Here is a 16,903-nt window from a genome sequence, read left to right as displayed (position 1 = left end):
ATAATCTTGCAAGATTATTTGTGATTCCACTATTAAGAATAATCAATAATGATCAGTGTGCAGATCTGAATGTCTCCCTGTACATTTAATATCAATAGAGAAGAAAGGGTAAAAATCGTATTAAAAATAAAAAAAATTGATATGCGATGACAAAAGAATCAACAATATTCCACGTTGCACATCTACCGTTATTAATGTCCTTGTTTCTAACGAGCCCTTCCAGCAGATGTACTGATGTAAAGCTTCCCTCGTGTATAAAGTTATTCTCTCAGATTATAATCGGGGAGTGTAAAGTTACACATTGTTCATTTCTTAGTTTACAACCTCGTATTGTTCAAATCTAGTTCCCAGACTTTTGCTGGAGGATGTCTGGATTATGTTTTCTCATCTGGCACAACATCCATGAAGCTGTAAAACCTAAAGAGTTCAGGTGTCAATAACAGGAAGTGCTCTGACTGCTTGACCTGCATCTTACCTGTTTACATCTAACAGACACAGACGCACATCTCCAGCTCAGATCACATCACTCTTCACAAGTCTTCTGTCTCCTGTGAGACGAGAGGAAACATGAGAACATCAGTTTGTTTCTAACTTTGTGTGTGTAGATTTCTCCTAAACTCTCCAACAGTTACATTACATAATGCCTCATTTACATATTTAAACATGAACACTTGTAATATAAACAGTAACTGTGTTAATGATATCTGTGAGTTTAATATTTCACCCTGTTCACCTGCAGAGTCTCCTCTTATGTTATTCTATAACATATCAGATTACATTGAGCAGCTGATGTTGTGTGTGCTGGAGGATTTACTGTGATAAGATCTGGCCAGTCACTGTTTACTTGCAGAAACACATAGTCTCAGATTTGCACAATACAATGTGGTGAAAATAACAATTAACCTGGAAACCAGACGAGAGCGTCGGGAAGCTGAGACACGGAGGACAATGGAGGGACAGGCCGATGTCGAAATGATGTGACCCAAAACTGTGCGTGACTACAAAGGTCTGAGATAAAGTCCCGACATGTAATGTGAAGACAAAGTGTTCCTCGCCACTCTTTGTTGCAGGAACATTTGACCTCCAAGTTTTGGGGAAGTCGTGGGAAATTAAAATAATGAGACAGGAGGAGCGTCGCCGACCTGCAGGATAAAAGGCCGACGCAGCAGGACGAGTCCAGCTGATCCTGCAGCAGGTGAGTCCACCTTATATTTAATTATGGACCTAATGGCATTGTGATTTAAGTGCTGTGTGTGTCTGTATATATATATATATATCTTCTCTAATTAAATTATTGTATGTAATAAATATTTATAGATATTTATATATCTTCTCTAATGAAATTAGTTAATTTAATAAATATTTATATATATATAGTTATATATCTTCTCTAATTAAAGTATTTAATTTAATAAATATTTATATATATATATATATATATATATCTTCTCTAATTAAATTATTTAATTTAATAAATATTTATATATATATTTATATATCTTCTCTAATTAAATTATTTAATTTAATAAATATTTATATATATATTTATATATCTTCTCTAATTAAATTATTTTATTTAATAAATATATAAATATATATATATATCTTCTCTAAATTATTTTATTTAATGCATATTTATATGTATATCTTCTCTAATTAAATTATTTGATTTAATAAATATTTGTATAAATAAATATATAAATATATATATATATCTTCTCTAAATTATTTTATTTAATACATATTTATATGTATATCTTCTCTAATTAAATTATTTGATTTAATAAATATTTGTATAATAATATATATATATATATATATATATATATATATATATATATATATATATCTTTTCTAATGAAATTATTACATTTTTGTTTACTTTTCTCATTTCGTCCATACGAGCTCTTTGTTCTGCACAAACTAATTTTGTACAATAAATGTTATTAATGACTTTCTATCACAGGTGTTGAAGACGTAAGTACGCAGGAGGCAACACATCCTGTAAGTTATTGCAGGATGTTTGACTCCTCATTTATCTTTAACCAGATGGAAATAGGATTTTGTGAATGTTTTTTGTTTTTTTACGTTGTGAAATCTCGAAATAATTTCTAAAATATATATTTTTTAAATTGACCAAATTACGTAAAATTGTTTAGTTTAATTTAATTCCGTGTGGCATTAAAAAAAGTTTTAAATCTAATTTGCCTTAAACTGTAGGAGGCCTGAGTTGAAATAATTTTACAAAATATTTATATATATTTAAAAATCATAAGCAAGTCGTCTCTATTAACAAACCAAATGTTTTGTGAACTCGTGCTCTATATTGTTGTCAGCTTCTGACTGCTCCTGATTGCCAGCCCCCCCCCCCACCCTCCACTGTCCTCGTCACCATGAAGGCGCTCAGCGTGACACTGACCTTCGCCGCCCTTCTGACCCTGAGCCGAGCCATGCCGCTGAACTCCACCAACTTCTCCAAGAACTCGGGCCTCTGCGAGTACGTGACGCAGCAGGCATTGAACATCCTCGGAGGGTTCGTGCCGCATTGCGATGTTTACGGGAACTTCCTCCCGAAGCAGTGCTCCGGCTCCACCGGGTTCTGCTGGTGCGTCAACGTCATCACCGGAGAGGAGATCCCCAACACCAGGACGGCGCCGGGGAGCGTGCCCGTTAACTGTGGTGAGACAACGTGTGGGCGGGAGTCGCAGCTTTACAAGTTAAAACATGACCGAGTTCTTGGATCCCGGTGGAAAGTAACTAAGTACTGAAGTAAAGTTAGTAGTTACTTTAAAGATCGGGATTCTTTAACAAACAAAGCATACGAGCAGCGTGTAAAGTATGATGCACTGTTGCAGCAGTATATAAAGTATGATGCACTGTTGCAGCAGTATATAAAGTATGATGCACTGTTGCAGCAGTATATAAAGTATGATGCATTGTTGCAGCAGTATATAAAGTATGATGCACTGTTGCAGCAGTATATAAAGTATGATGCACTGTTGCAGCAGTATATAAAGTATGATGCATTGTTGCAGCAGTATATAAGTATGATGCACTGTTGCAGCAGTATAAAGTATGATGCACTGTTGCAGCAGTATATAAAGTATGATGCACTGTTGCAGCAGTATATAAAGTATGATGCACTGTTGCAGCAGTATATAAAGTATGATGCACTGTTGCAGCAGTATATAAAGTATGATGCACTGTTGCAGCAGTATATAAAGTATGATGCATTGTTGCAGCAGTATATAAAGTATGATGCACTGTTGCAGCAGTATATAAAGTATGATGCACTGTTGCAGCAGTATATAAAGTATGATGCACTGTTGCAGCAGTATATAAAGTATGATGCATTGCTGCAGCAGTATATAAAGTATTAAGATTAGAAAATACTTTAGTGCTCTTTGAGAGCAGGACTTTTACGTTTTGCTCCTCAAAGTTAGTACAAGGAACTTCACTTTGTGATCTCTGGAGCTCCCTGTTTCCGAGCACCAGACTCCCTTTAGAAAACCTCTGATTTTACTGCAGCAGGGTGTGATAGTCTGGTTCTCCGGTGCCTCCCTTCACATTGACACTGGTAAAGGTTCCTTGTAGTAACTCAAAACTTTAAACCTTCTCCACCACTTTGTGTTGCACAATATTGTTGCGTTTTGTCACTTAATATTTTGTTATCGTGTTGAAAATAAAAGATTTTGTGCACAAACATCCCCAAAAGGCCAATAAAGTTTATCTACACTCGAGCATATTTCAAATAAAGTTTAGCGCCACCTGGTGGCAGAAAGAGACGAACAACAAAGCAGAGCTACAGCGAGTGTTTCATATATTTGTTGTACGAATACACACGGTATGAAAACAAGTTGCTTCAAATGTACAACGTTTGAATTGGACAGATAAAGTTGATTCAAAGATGAACTTATTAACACGTATTTATCTGCAGACTTGGAGTTCTACTGTCCGTACGGCTGGTCCCTCTTCGGCCGGCAGTGTTTCCTCTTCATCGACAGCCCGAAGACGTGGGCTGAAGCGGAGGTGAGGTCCGGCGGGGGGAGAGTCCCCTGCAGCTCCTACGTCACGTTGTGTTGAGTCCAAGTGGGACAACGCTGTCCTCTCTCGCCCCCTGCAGGGTTACTGCCTGTTTGAAGCCGCCAACCTGGCGTCCGTCCACAGCAACGTGGAGAATCACTTCATCCAGGCGCTGACGAGAGCCGACACCCACGACTTCCCCCTGACCTGGATCGGAGGGAACGACTGCGTACATGTATGGAAGTCTTTTATTCGATATTATTACCTCACGCTACACTTGACGTGTATCTCTACCAGCCTGGTTTGTGCGTCGGTTGTTCAGGATGCAGCTGCTTGTGAAGGAGATTGTTGATCTTCAAGGGTTTTACTGGTTAAATACAATACAAATACCTTCATGTCCTCTGTATTATAACTCAGCTGTACGATGTGTTTACATCTTTATATCAGAATGGTTGTGTCTTTATCTCCGCAGTTCGGTTTCTGGATGTGGAGTGACGGCTCCAAGTTTCAGTACGACAACTGGTTCGAGGATTACAAGGTGGATCGAAAGGAGCGATGTCTGCAGATGAATTATGAATGTAATAAACTCCACACATGCATACACACTTTTAATATGCAGGTTATGTCTATATTTTAACCGCGTTAATGTCAACTCCAGTTCAAAGATATAACAAGCCGGGCATAGTTTAATCACAAATGCAGGAAAATGTTTTTACTAATAAACTGCCGGAGAGTTTATATCATTTTATATAATATCTGTGTATGAATTCCAGACACTTTATGATATAAGTTTGGTCGCTTCCAGCATCAAAACATAGTAAAGATAATAAATACTAAAAAGATTTTGCACAATGGTTTTTTGCAGTCTGAATGATAACATTGCTTTTAGCGGAGCAGCTACAATGTTAGCATAGCCCCGATCGATCCAAACTCCATTCAGAAAACAAGCATTTTAAGAACTGTTTGCTTATTATCTCGCAGAATGAGGCAACACAACTTAAATTCTGACTTTTTACAAACCCCCACCATGAAGGAGTTAATTCGGCTTCATTTTCATCCATTTCTTGCAATCTGTTTATTTTGGGTTTAATAAGCTCTGTAGTTAACAGATAGTCGAGTAAATACATTTCAAATAATTCTGTGGGCGAACTCGTTTTCGTCCGTCGCTGACGAGAAATGACTCATTTCACAAAGTCGGTTGAAAAACGACAACGTTTACTTTTTAGTTTACGCTTTATTCTACCTTGTAAATGCTAATCAGCTAATCTGCTCAACCAATGGAACACTAGCTAGCTAGCTAGCAGTCGGTCTTCTTGATGGCCTCAAATATCTTTCTCTTTGGTGATTCATTTAAGATGAAGAAAACTTTTAACTCTTAAAAATATAGACCCACATAAACATTTTAATGTCTGAACGTGGAATCGGTTTGTAGCAACTGTTTGTAGACGGTCAACATTTCACTTCCTGTCTGTCTTCTGTGTTGCAGATAACAAGAAGTGGCACTACGCCTTCTGCGATGAAATGCACCCCTTCGTTTGCGCGAAGACGATCTGAGCAGGACAACAGCTGGAGGACGTTTCCTCTCCGTCACCGTGTCATTGTCATGTGATAAATATTCAACAGTTTCCTTTTGTTTGCTCAGATGTGTCTCTGCAGAGAATTGTAATTCTGACAACAATAAACACAAACTTGCACAACACTGAACTGGAGTCATAGGGACGGTTTGTGAGGATGAAGAGTGAAATAAGGAAACAAAGAAAATGTATTTAGATATTTATAACTCATTAATACGTTTGGTTGACTTCTTTCTGTTCCAGATGGGATAACATCGTTTTTAGGGACCAAGTTTAAAGTCAGTAAACACACAAACATTCTGTTGTGTACAGAAAGTACAATGTGTGTGTGTGTTTAGGCTGTGACCCTTCTGGACTCAAACATCAAACATCAGTTGCTCAATCGTCCTAATTTCCCGAAACTGATGGACTCGCTTCACAAAAACAGCTTCGACTGGGACGTGAAGTTTAACTTCAAAAAGCTCTATTCTAGTGGAAATAATAATAATAATAATAATAATAATAATAATAAATCAAACGCAGGTTTAGAATCTCCAGAAGGTGTTGAGGAGAAATGTTCACATGTTAATATATGAAGAACCGCTTTATCACATGACACTAGTTTAAATATGAAGCAACTTTAGGTGCTATTGAGCAACACTGAGCCTGTTTATGATTTAAGGATTTATTCAATGTTCATGAGTCAGGGGGGGTTCAGCATGTTCTTTATTCTTCTACATTAAGAAACCAGCAACAAAAACATCACATGTCAGAACACTTGTAATATAAAGTTGTGTTGATGTGAGTCATGAAGTGGGGAAGCTTCATGATATCTGTTAGTTACATGTTTGACCCTGTTCACCTGTAGTGTGTACAACATGTATGACCCTGTTCACCTGTAGTGTGTACAACATGTATGACTCTGTTCACCTGTAGTGTGTACAACATGTATGACCCTGTTCACCTGTAGTGTGTACAACATGTATGACTCTGTTCACCTGTAGTGTGTACAACATGTATGACCCTGTTCACCTGTAGTGTGTACAACATGTATGACTCTGTTCACCTGTAGTGTGTACAACATGTATGACCCTGTTCACCTGTAGTGTGTACAACATGTATGACTCTGTTCACCTGTAGTGTGTACAACATGTATGACCCTGTTCACCTGTAGTGTGTACAACATGTATGACTCTGTTCACCTGTAGTGTGTACAACATGTATGACCCTGTTCACCTGTAGTGTGTACAACATGTATGACTCTGTTCACCTGTAGTGTGTACAACATGTATGACCCTGTTCACCTGTAGTGTGTACAACATGTATGACTCTGTTCACCTGTAGTGTGTACAACATGTATGACTCTGTTCACCTGTAGTGTGTACAACATGTATGACTCTGTTCACCTGTAGTGTGTACAACATGTTTGACCCTGTTCACCTGTAGTGTGTACAACATGTATGACCCTGTTCACCTGTAGTGTGTACAACATGTATGACCCTGTTCACTTGTAGTGTGTACAACATGTATGACCCTGTTCACCTGTAGTGTGTACAACATGTATGACTCTGTTCACCTGTAGTGTGTACAACATGTATGACTCTGTTCACCTGTAGTGTGTACAACATGTATGACTCTGTTCACCTGTAGTGTGTACAACATGTATGACTCTGTTCACCTGTAGTGTGTACAACATGTATGACTCTGTTCACCTGTAGTGTGTACAACATGTATGACTCTGTTCACCTGTAGTGTGTACAACATGTATGACCCTGTTCACCTGTAGTGTGTACAACATGTATGACCCTGTTCACCTGTAGTGTGTACAACATGTATGACTCTGTTCACCTGTAGTGTGTACAACATGTATGACCCTGTTCACCTGTAGTGTGTACAACATGTATGACTCTGTTCACCTGTAGTGTGTACAACATGTATGACCCTGTTCACCTGTAGTGTGTACAACATGTATGACCCTGTTCACCTGTAGTGTGTACAACATGTATGACTCTGTTCACCTGTAGTGTGTACAACATGTATGACCCTGTTCACCTGTAGTGTGTACAACATGTATGACTCTGTTCACCTGTAGTGTGTACAACATGTATGACTCTGTTCACCTGTAGTGTGTACAACATGTATGACTCTGTTCACCTGTAGTGTGTACAACATGTATGACTCTGTTCACCTGTAGTGTGTACAACATGTATGAATGTTACAATACATATCTTTAAAGGAGCTTTTCTCTAAAGGAGCTTTTTCTCACACTCTTCAGCAGAAGTCTCCACTTCAGCAGCACTTACATACACCAAACTTTCCACTTTCATTCCTCTCTATATTCTGAAGCTTTGTGCAGAGGGCTTTGTTCACATGTCACTCACAGCTCATGTTATACACGCTACACTCACTACATGCAGGAGATGCACAGAGTTCTGTGTGTTGACAGGATTTAGTGATTTATGGAGTGATACAAAGACAGATCCAGAATCTGTACAAACCTTTGACATGTGAACAACATGAAACACTTTGAACCTGCTTCATCCAGACTTCACTTTACATCTGGACATGGAGCACATCAGCACATTAACACAAAACCAGATTCAGTTTGATCAGGAAACCTTTGAACACTGCAGGTTGACCTGAGCGGCTCTGACTCAGGCCGGGTAAACTGTCCCGGCAGCTATTGACCAAGTTTTAGCAGATCAATAAAAGTGAGGGGAGGACGCCCACACACACACACACACACACAGGATATAAGTACGTGGTCACAGCAGGTTTGAGGCGCAGAGAAAGGAGTGAACACACTGAAGACTGACGAGCGTTTGACAAGAGTAACTTTATCGACGGTGGACAATGAGGACGCTGCTGTGTGTGTGTGTGTGTGTGTGTGTGTCCGTGGTCTGGACTCAGGATTATGACAACTATGACACGGTAAATTTTAATACTATATATATACACAGCATGTATTACAAACATTAGACATGTATCAGAACAACACAGTCGTTCTTTGTCCATTTTATGGTGTGATTATAATTCATGTCGATCTGCACTGGGCCTCATGTTATAATGTGTCCTGCATGTAGCTTTGTGACAAACATATATATTCACATTCTTCTTCTTTTATCTTCCTCAGGACACCAAGAGCTCAACAACGAAGAACAGCACAGTAAGTAGAATATGCTTCAAATATTTGATTTATGTAATAAATTGAATTTTCTGTCATTTTAAATATTTGTCTTGTTTCCGTTTGCTTCCCCGCAGACCGAAGCATCGAGCAATGTAGACGCTCGTGGTCACCGTCCAACAACACATGGCCAGGACGTCTACACCCCTAAACGCCACAACCCGCCCCCCATCACTGGCGGTGGCAGGTAACTTTACTTTATTATCAATCGTGTCAAACAACCAGGACGTGCAGAGGATCGATATACGTCTCCACAAGCAGCGACCTCCGGGTCTTAAAGCTGCAGTATCTCTAACCCCCAGCAGGGGGCGACTCCTCTGACTGTATGGAAGTCTATGAGAAAATGTTTCTACTTCTCTCCTGAGACATAAAAGACAATTAAAACGTATCCTAATGCGGTTCACAGATATATCTATTTTTTCTATTACGGGTCAAATAAAGTAGCATCGAAGGAGTTGAAGTAAAGATTCAGTGGTGTACTTAAAATATAAAAAGTTACTTTACGAGGCGTCATGATATATTATTGGAGGATTATTATTGATGCATTGCTGTTTTAATGCAGGAGCTAATATGAATGTACTTCATATACTTGTGTGTAATGTAATCTATAACTGTGCATCATCATTTATAAGGTGAGTATATGATTTGATTGTAAAGTCTTAAAAGTTACTACAAAGAACTACACTTACTTTAGTACGATTTTGAGGTACTTTTAATTTTATGCTACTTTATACTTCATTTCGGAGGCAAATATTTCACTTTTCACTTCGATGTTTGTACCAAAGTAGGGATCCAATAGTTGAGACATTTCAATAAAAACCCACCAAGGTCAGTGTGACTCATCCATCCAGTAGGTGTTTAGATGTTTCAGTAGTTCAGGGGTTACATCAGACGTCCTGATCTCCTGCTTTTGGTCTCAGGTATCGCGGTCGCCCGACCCCAGCTCCAGTCGCTGGACAGCAGTTGCAGGAGAAGGCGATGCAGCCGGATGAGGGAGGATGCACACACGCTGCAGAGGAGATGGTAGGAGGATCGACCACTGAGACGACGTGTTATAGCTGAAAACTGCTTATGTTTTACCTGCAGGGCTCAACTGTGAGGATTGTCGAGTAAAATACCACGTGGGGCGAGTAAATGGATTAGCTCACATCTTCCTGCTCATCCCGCTGCAGACACAGTTGGGCTCGCACGAGTAAAGACAAAGTTTATGAGCTGAAGCGCTAACAAGCCTTTTAATTACCCTGGAAACAGGAGTTCAGTTGGGGGGCGTTAGAGGATGTGGGCGGAACCTTTTAATAAATACAACTATTTGTTTAAGGGTCAAGTACAAACTGACTCTGGGCAAGTAGATATGTGAACCACGTGCCAGAAATAAAATACGCAAACGTTGAACCCTGGTTCCACTTTTTCTAAAGCGTTGGCATCGTTTCAGTTCATCAGGATGCTGTGAGACCCGACAGGCAGAGATACTTAGAAGCATCATCATGTTGCCTGATGATGTAAAGGAAAATATCAACTTTGAAGAAACAATCAAATTTCCCAAATCTCCAAAGCGTTTCGAAAAAAGACATTTTACAGCCTTGGTGGCTTATTTGCCACCAAGAGAAACTAACGTGTGGTTGTCTCTGCCAGTCGAGTTTCATGCATTAATCTGTTCATGAATAAAAGGAAATCAAAGGTTTCCTACATGGATCTTATTTTAGTCCCTGAAGCACAATTAAGCAGGTTTCCTCTCGTCCTCCAGGGTGTCCTGTGTCCCTCTGGGTGCGAGTTGAAGACCACGCTGGTGAAGCAGCAGAACAACGTCAAGATGGTAAAAACTGAATTACACTTACAAATAAACCTGGAAATTGGTTTTAAATCAATATCAGTTGCACTAGAATTGATCTAAATGCATTGAATATATAATTTATTTTGTTGTTGGGTTTGACTCGTTTGCTTTCTCTCAGATCATTAATGAACTTAAGCCTCAGGTGAAGGATTTGTCCCGATCCTCCAACGACGTCTACAACTACGCTAACAGCATTTCCAGCTCTATGAGGGAGAGGCAGAGAGTCAACACCGGTGAGAAAGACCTCATGACTTTACATTCACTCATCAGCTGCATCAGCATCATGGTGGATGAATGGATTCGCTAGTTCAAATAGGATTAATGAGAATCCGTCAGATACTTGTTTCTTTCATATTATCCGGTAACATCAGGAGAATTATTTTGTACAAAGTAAACATTTGAAATATTCCCCTTGTGTGTCCGTGTCCTCTCAGACAACAACAGGGTGGTGAGTCAGTACACGGATCGGGTGGAGGAACAACATGTCTACATCAAGGAAACGGTGGACACTGTCCTCCCCTCCAGCATCAGAGTGCTTCAGGTAAAGCACAGCCACCGTAAACCTGATGGGTGCTATTATGGATTATATTAGTTGAAAGTAATCTATCGCAATACAATACAATACAATACACAAACAAAACAAATGCTTTAAGACTACCCCCCCCTGATGTGATGTATATTGTGCTGTGTGGTGGCAGGGGGTCCTGGACAAGATCAGGCTGAAGATCCAGAAGCTGGAGAAGGCAATCCAGACCCAGGGGGAGGCGTGCAAGGAACCATGCAAGACCAACTGTCCCATACCGGTGGTGTCTGGTGAGTGTGGTGAGAGGGTGAGAGTTTCACCCCCTTCAGATGGGGCAACATGGGCAAACGGCCCCGACCCACACGTTGCAAAAGTGAAAGTTAAACGTTTATGTGGTTAACTCTTTGAATTGAAACAAAACTACTTGATTAGTTTTAGGGAAAGTGAGTATGTTTGTTATGTAGCTTCAGTTTTATACGTAGGTTAGGTACGTAATGTTTCACTACGGGACACGAGTAGACGTCTTCTGGGTGAAAGTCCTGAGTTTATTTCACTCATCCATCCACGACGACCATCTCCCCATATGGAGTTCGTTGCTCTTTATACTACGTCATCTAACTTCCTCCTTTACTCCCGTCATAATTACTACAGCCACTAGAGGTCGCTGTCGTCTTGTATTCTGAATCGATGATAACAGCATTCTGAGCCTGCTAGTATCTGACCCATGGATATGAGGCTGATAACCTCTGATAGCACACATTCAATCCACTGATAACATTTGAAGAAGGAGAAAATATTAAAAGGTAAATTAGAAGATAACTGATGGTGGTGCTAAAGAAAAGGTCAGGAAGGTCTCTGAAATGTTAATGTTCCTCCTTTGTGGGTCACGACTATCTATAGCAACATTGACGGAGCTCTGGTTATCTTGTTTGGACAAACGTATTTGACGGACAAATAAAGAATGAAACCATCAGACGCAGCTGTCTGTAGGACAAAACAACAAGAACATGATCACATCTGGGATGTATTGGACATTTCAATGATTAACACTCTGACTATCCTTGATGCAATGATGTCTCTACATGTACAGAAGTTCTTCTTTGTTTGACCGGTCTCCTGTGTGATTCAGGTAAGGAGTGTGAGGACATCTACCGGCGTGGAGGGAAAGACTCCCAGATGTACCTGATCCAGCCCGACGGCTTCAACCTTCCATACAAAGTCTTCTGTGATCAGTCCACCCAGAACGGAGGTGAGAGCATATATATACTTTTACTTTATATATATATATATATAGATATATCTATATATACAGTATATATATATTGTATATAATATATATATTATATGTATTACATATATTCAATGTGATATATATATCTATATATACAGTATATAGTATGAGAGTATAACTCTGTTAGGCCACTTCTACTTTCCTTTTTGATGATTTTGTTTTTAATGTTAATATGATGGATGTTTTTGTGGAGGTCTCGGTGTTTTCAGCAGCACTTCTTTTATTTTCCCAGGTTGGCTTCTCATCCAGAGCAGGCTTGATGGCAGCGTCGACTTTGGCCGACGTTGGGACGAATATCGACGCGGTTTCGGCAACATCGCCTTCGATGCTGGCAAGGGTCACTGTGAGACTCCCGGTAAGAGTTTGTGTTGAAGGGAGCTTACGTTTGGTGGTTGGAAACAAGTGGTACATTTACTCAAGTACTGTTCAATTTTAAGGTACTTGTACTTTACTTGAGTATTTCCGTTTTTTGCTACTTTATACTTCTACTCACTACATCTCAGTATATATTTCTACACTGTGTACTTGAGATCTCAGTACCACAGACATGTTGCCAGTTACCTTCATATTCACATTGTGTACTTCTCTCCTTGGTCACCTGACAGGTGAATACTGGTTGGGCAATGACCGCATCAGTCAGGTGACTAAGATGGGCCCCACTGAGGTTCTCATTGAGATGGAGGACTGGACCGGAGCCAAGGTGAGTCCTCAACATTTCTAGTTCTGCAGAAACAATTAGCCAATTAACATTTATCTGTATATAACTAGTTTAAATAACCTTTGAAACAATAAATCCAAACATTCTATGGTTTTTGGTTCTCAAATGTAGGATTTGTTATTTTTCTTTGTCTCATCTGACAATAAAGTGCATAGAGGGTTGTGAGTTCAAAACCAGGGTCATGTTGAAGATAGTCATAAAATAGCACATCATAGTGGTCTAAGAGATGAAGCTTCCAAGTAGAAGGTTGGATGTAATAATTAGTCTAGTGTGTTTCTTTTGGACTATTTTCAACAGGACATATTTCAACATACTATACTATGACCTTTTTTCAACATGACAATTGCCCTGGTATTCAACTCGCAATCTTCTACTTGGAAGCCTAAACTCTTAGACCACTAGACCACCACTATGACTTTCTTATGACTGTTTTTGACATACAATACTATACATTTTCTCTGACTTCTTTTGGCGTGATATTTAGCCTGGTATTGAACTCGCAATCTTCTACTTGGAGGTCTAAGCTCTTAGACCACTAGACCAACAATAAGAGTTTACTATGATTTGTTTTCAGACTTTGTTCGACATACTATGACTTTATTTCCGATATCTTTTGATATGCTATACTATGATCTTTTTGGACATAATATACTATGACTATATTTCTGACATCTTTCGTCAAAAAGAAATAATTTCAAAGTCAACTTTCAATTTATTAATCACCATATGAACAATTACAGAGAAGTATTCATTGGGAATGCAAATGTTAGATCCCAGGCTCCCTTTAACAATGGAAATCAAACATGTTTGAAATAAAAGGAAAGTACTCAAGTAAAAAGCAAAACTAAATCTAAAACTATATTATACACATCAATAAAACTAAGTAATACAAATTTGTGGTAGACAGTTATTTCAACATAATTAACTAAATTTAAAAATAAATGTAGTTAATGGAGAAGTATAAATTGATATATGTATATATATATATATATATATATATATATATATATAGGGCATAATACGTCATAATAAAGTCATAGGCATGTCGAAAAAAGGTCATAGTTTAGTCCGTTGAAATGAAAATCATCTTTTTTTCACCATCAATTAGGTCTACGCCCAGTATCGCCAGTTCACCATCCAGTCAGAGACTTCCAACTACGTGATGGCGGTCAACGGTTACTCTGGTAACGCTGGCAACTGTTTCCTGGAAGGATCCTTAGAACTGTTTAATGAAAACCGCACAATGACCATTCACAACGGCATGATGTTCAGCACCTACGACAGAGACAATGATAACTGGTAAGTGCCATGTTGATGGTGACGTTCTCAGTATTACAATAATACCACGAACAAACCCACCAAACATGTGGCGTTTGGAGCATGGGCTGATAGGGGAACTTTAAAAGACACACTATAATGTAATAAGAAATTCACTATCCAAGAAATATTGAGGCTACAAACAACCCTTAATGCAGCGTTGACTGGTCAAGCTGGTGTTACATGGGGATCTCTCCGGCCAAGAGTAGTATCTGATGTTGGGAACACATAGATGTCTAGTAAAGGCCACGAAAGATGGAGCCCATTGGACCGAAAGCACATTTGTCTAACAGTCTTGCCTCAACTCAACCCAACAAACAAAGATAGATAGATAGATAGATACTTTATTTATCCCGAAGGAAATTCAGGAATTAGTACGAGTACGAGCCAATCAGGGGCTGAGTAGTGCTGGTCATACCTTCCTTATAGTAGGAAACTTCTGGAAGGTCATTCTGCATCATAATAGGCTTCTGTTTTCGCAGTAATGGGGATTCGGTCATTTGTTTATTGGATAACTGTTGTCGGACAAATGGGCTTTCAGTCCATTAAGACATTTTTCAAACTATTGGGGTTTGGTAACAATGGGCCTTCAGAAAAAGTGTGAAATCCCCTTCTTGCAGGGCTACTTGTAGCTAACAAGACAATAGGTACAAATACATAACTGTGTGAACAATCAACACTCGTTTCTACTCCAGCATCAAAGTTCACCAACTTATTTCTTAACACTTTCTCTGTCCCTGTTTCCCTGAACCAGGGTCCCCGGGGATCCCGCTAAGCAGTGCGCCAGGGAGGATGGAGGCGGCTGGTGGTACAACCGCTGCCACTCAGCCAATCCCAACGGCCGATACTACATTGGCGGAGCCTACACTCTCCAAATGGCCAAGCACGGCACCGACGACGGCATGGTGTGGATGAACTGGAAGGGGAGCTGGTATTCACTCAAGGCCATCAGCATGAAGATCAGGCCGTTCTTTGCCCCCAGTTAATCATGTCGGAGAGAGTCAACATATACAGGACACCGCCAAAATAAAAGACACCAAAGTAATTTGTCCCATCATGGATTGGGACCAGAACAGCTTCCAAACTCTTTGTAACGTTCAACTAATATTCAAGCGTGTCCTTTATTTTAGCAGTAACCTTTAAGTTGACGGACACACACACTTACACACAACTTACACTGCGTCTGGGCGTGTGCTATTATGTAACACACAACTGAAGAAGAGTAACCTGCAGCAATAAGCTTGAAAATTAAGTGAAATAAGAAACGTTTTAATGTCAGAGAAACCTCGTACCGGTTGTGAGGGAATGTGCTGTGATGTGTGACTTCTAGGATGAGTTGATGCCAACTGTCCTCTGCTACTCAATAAACACTTTGAGGAATATACCTGCTGTCTGCTCTGGTTGTTATTTCACTTCAGGGACTATAGAAAAGAAAATGTACTCAGCACAATCACTCTTTACGTCCCTGCTGAAGTGCCCTTAGACAGGAAACTGAACCCTTCCTGCTCCGGCCTGTCAAAGTAAAACACAAAACGTATCATGGAGAAATATCCAAAGAAGCAAATGTGGTAAGTAGAAACTCACCACAGTAGTGTTGAAGAGTTCACATGGTTTTAATGGTTATCAATCGTCCTCAGGCTCTGTTCCCATAAAAGGAGGCGTTTGGCGTCATTTAAACTTCTAAACTAAAGGAACTGATCGTGCACCACCTTCAGGAGGAAGTTACAATGTAGAACAAATATATCAACAGAAAGCAAAACTGTCAAATAATGCAAACGAGGAATACTGGCAGTACTAACATTACTAATTGTGTACTAACTGCTCATTCTATATAAAAGTCATAGTTTAGTAGGTGTTAAAAGTGCCACTACTGCACTAATGACCCTCGGAATCCTATGAAGGAAGTATACCACATCTGCAAGTAAACCTCAAACTGATTAATTATAATATTAATCACTATTAATGTTTGGAATTGGAAAATTGCCCGTGAGCAGAGGTTACAGAACTGTGTCATTTATTAACTGATCTGTGAATAACAAAATGACTGCAGTGTTGTTTCTCCAAAAAACACCAGCAGAGCTAACACCAGCAGAGCTAACACCTGCTGAGTTAACAGTAGCAGAGCTAACAGTAGCAGAGCTAACACCAGCAGAGCTAACACCTGCAGAGCTAACACCAGCAGAGCTAACACCAGCAGAGCTAGCACCAGCAGAGCTAACACCAGCAGAGCTAATGTTATAGCAGAGCTAACACCAGCATCACTGTTGCTGATTCAGGCTGTGTGTCTGAGTTTCTGAACGTTGGGGTCGACGTCGCTCAATTTATAATTAATGTGTTGGATTTTTGACTTTGTTGCACTTTGTAGTCTCTCCTCCGCCTCTGTCTCTGACTGGAGGTGTTCACGAAACGGAAAGAATGTGATTGCGCAAAGCAACGCAGTGCACATAAATTAGATAAATAACA

The 16,903-nt window shown here is 39.6% G+C and overlaps 2 protein-coding genes across 2 annotated transcripts; both read left to right on the top strand.

Moving 5' to 3' along the window:
* The first annotated feature begins 2,393 nt into the window (after positions 1 to 2,393).
* Positions 2,394 to 5,700, top strand: eslec (eosinophil lineage-specific marker). The gene is made up of 5 exons (XM_029427266.1): positions 2,394 to 2,679; positions 3,938 to 4,029; positions 4,124 to 4,258; positions 4,496 to 4,601; positions 5,510 to 5,700. Exons 1-5 carry the CDS (start codon positions 2,394 to 2,396, stop codon positions 5,575 to 5,577), a joined length of 687 nt encoding a protein of 228 aa, XP_029283126.1. The 3' UTR covers positions 5,578 to 5,700.
* A 2,729-nt stretch (positions 5,701 to 8,429) lies between these two features.
* On the top strand, positions 8,430 to 15,426 carry fgb (fibrinogen beta chain). The gene is made up of 13 exons (XM_029427267.1): positions 8,430 to 8,507; positions 8,710 to 8,746; positions 8,860 to 8,947; positions 9,681 to 9,783; positions 10,505 to 10,573; positions 10,710 to 10,824; positions 11,026 to 11,132; positions 11,290 to 11,404; positions 12,244 to 12,363; positions 12,638 to 12,760; positions 13,011 to 13,105; positions 14,232 to 14,422; positions 15,195 to 15,426. The coding sequence occupies exons 1-13, from the start codon at positions 8,430 to 8,432 to the stop codon at positions 15,424 to 15,426; spliced, it is 1,473 nt and encodes a 490-aa protein (XP_029283127.1).
* The last annotated feature ends 1,477 nt before the right edge of the window (positions 15,427 to 16,903 follow it).

This window comes from Cottoperca gobio, unplaced genomic scaffold, assembly GCF_900634415.1.
Source record: "Cottoperca gobio unplaced genomic scaffold, fCotGob3.1 fCotGob3_305arrow_ctg1, whole genome shotgun sequence".
In the NCBI taxonomy this organism is placed as follows: Eukaryota; Metazoa; Chordata; class Actinopteri; order Perciformes; family Bovichtidae; genus Cottoperca; species Cottoperca gobio.
The sequence above is the reverse complement of the archived record's forward strand: the minus strand, read 5'-3'. Positions and strand labels throughout refer to the sequence as shown.

Excerpts from the sequence above, each read along its gene's own strand:
- fgb (XM_029427267.1), top strand. The coding sequence starts at position 8,430 with ATGAGGACGCTGCTGTGTGTGTGTGTGTGTGTGTGTGTGTCCGTGGTC. Across the intron at positions 8,747-8,859 it reads AACGAAGAACAGCACAGTAA|ACGCTCGTGGTCACCGTCCA; the intron begins GTAGAATATGCT and ends CGAGCAATGTAG. Across the intron at positions 11,133-11,289 it reads CCAGCATCAGAGTGCTTCAG|GGGGTCCTGGACAAGATCAG; the intron begins GTAAAGCACAGC and ends GTGTGGTGGCAG.
- eslec (XM_029427266.1), top strand. The coding sequence starts at position 2,394 with ATGAAGGCGCTCAGCGTGACACTGACCTTCGCCGCCCTTCTGACCCTG. Across the intron at positions 4,030-4,123 it reads AGACGTGGGCTGAAGCGGAG|GGTTACTGCCTGTTTGAAGC; the intron begins GTGAGGTCCGGC and ends CGCCCCCTGCAG. Across the intron at positions 4,602-5,509 it reads TCTGCAGATGAATTATGAAT|ATAACAAGAAGTGGCACTAC; the intron begins GTAATAAACTCC and ends TCTGTGTTGCAG.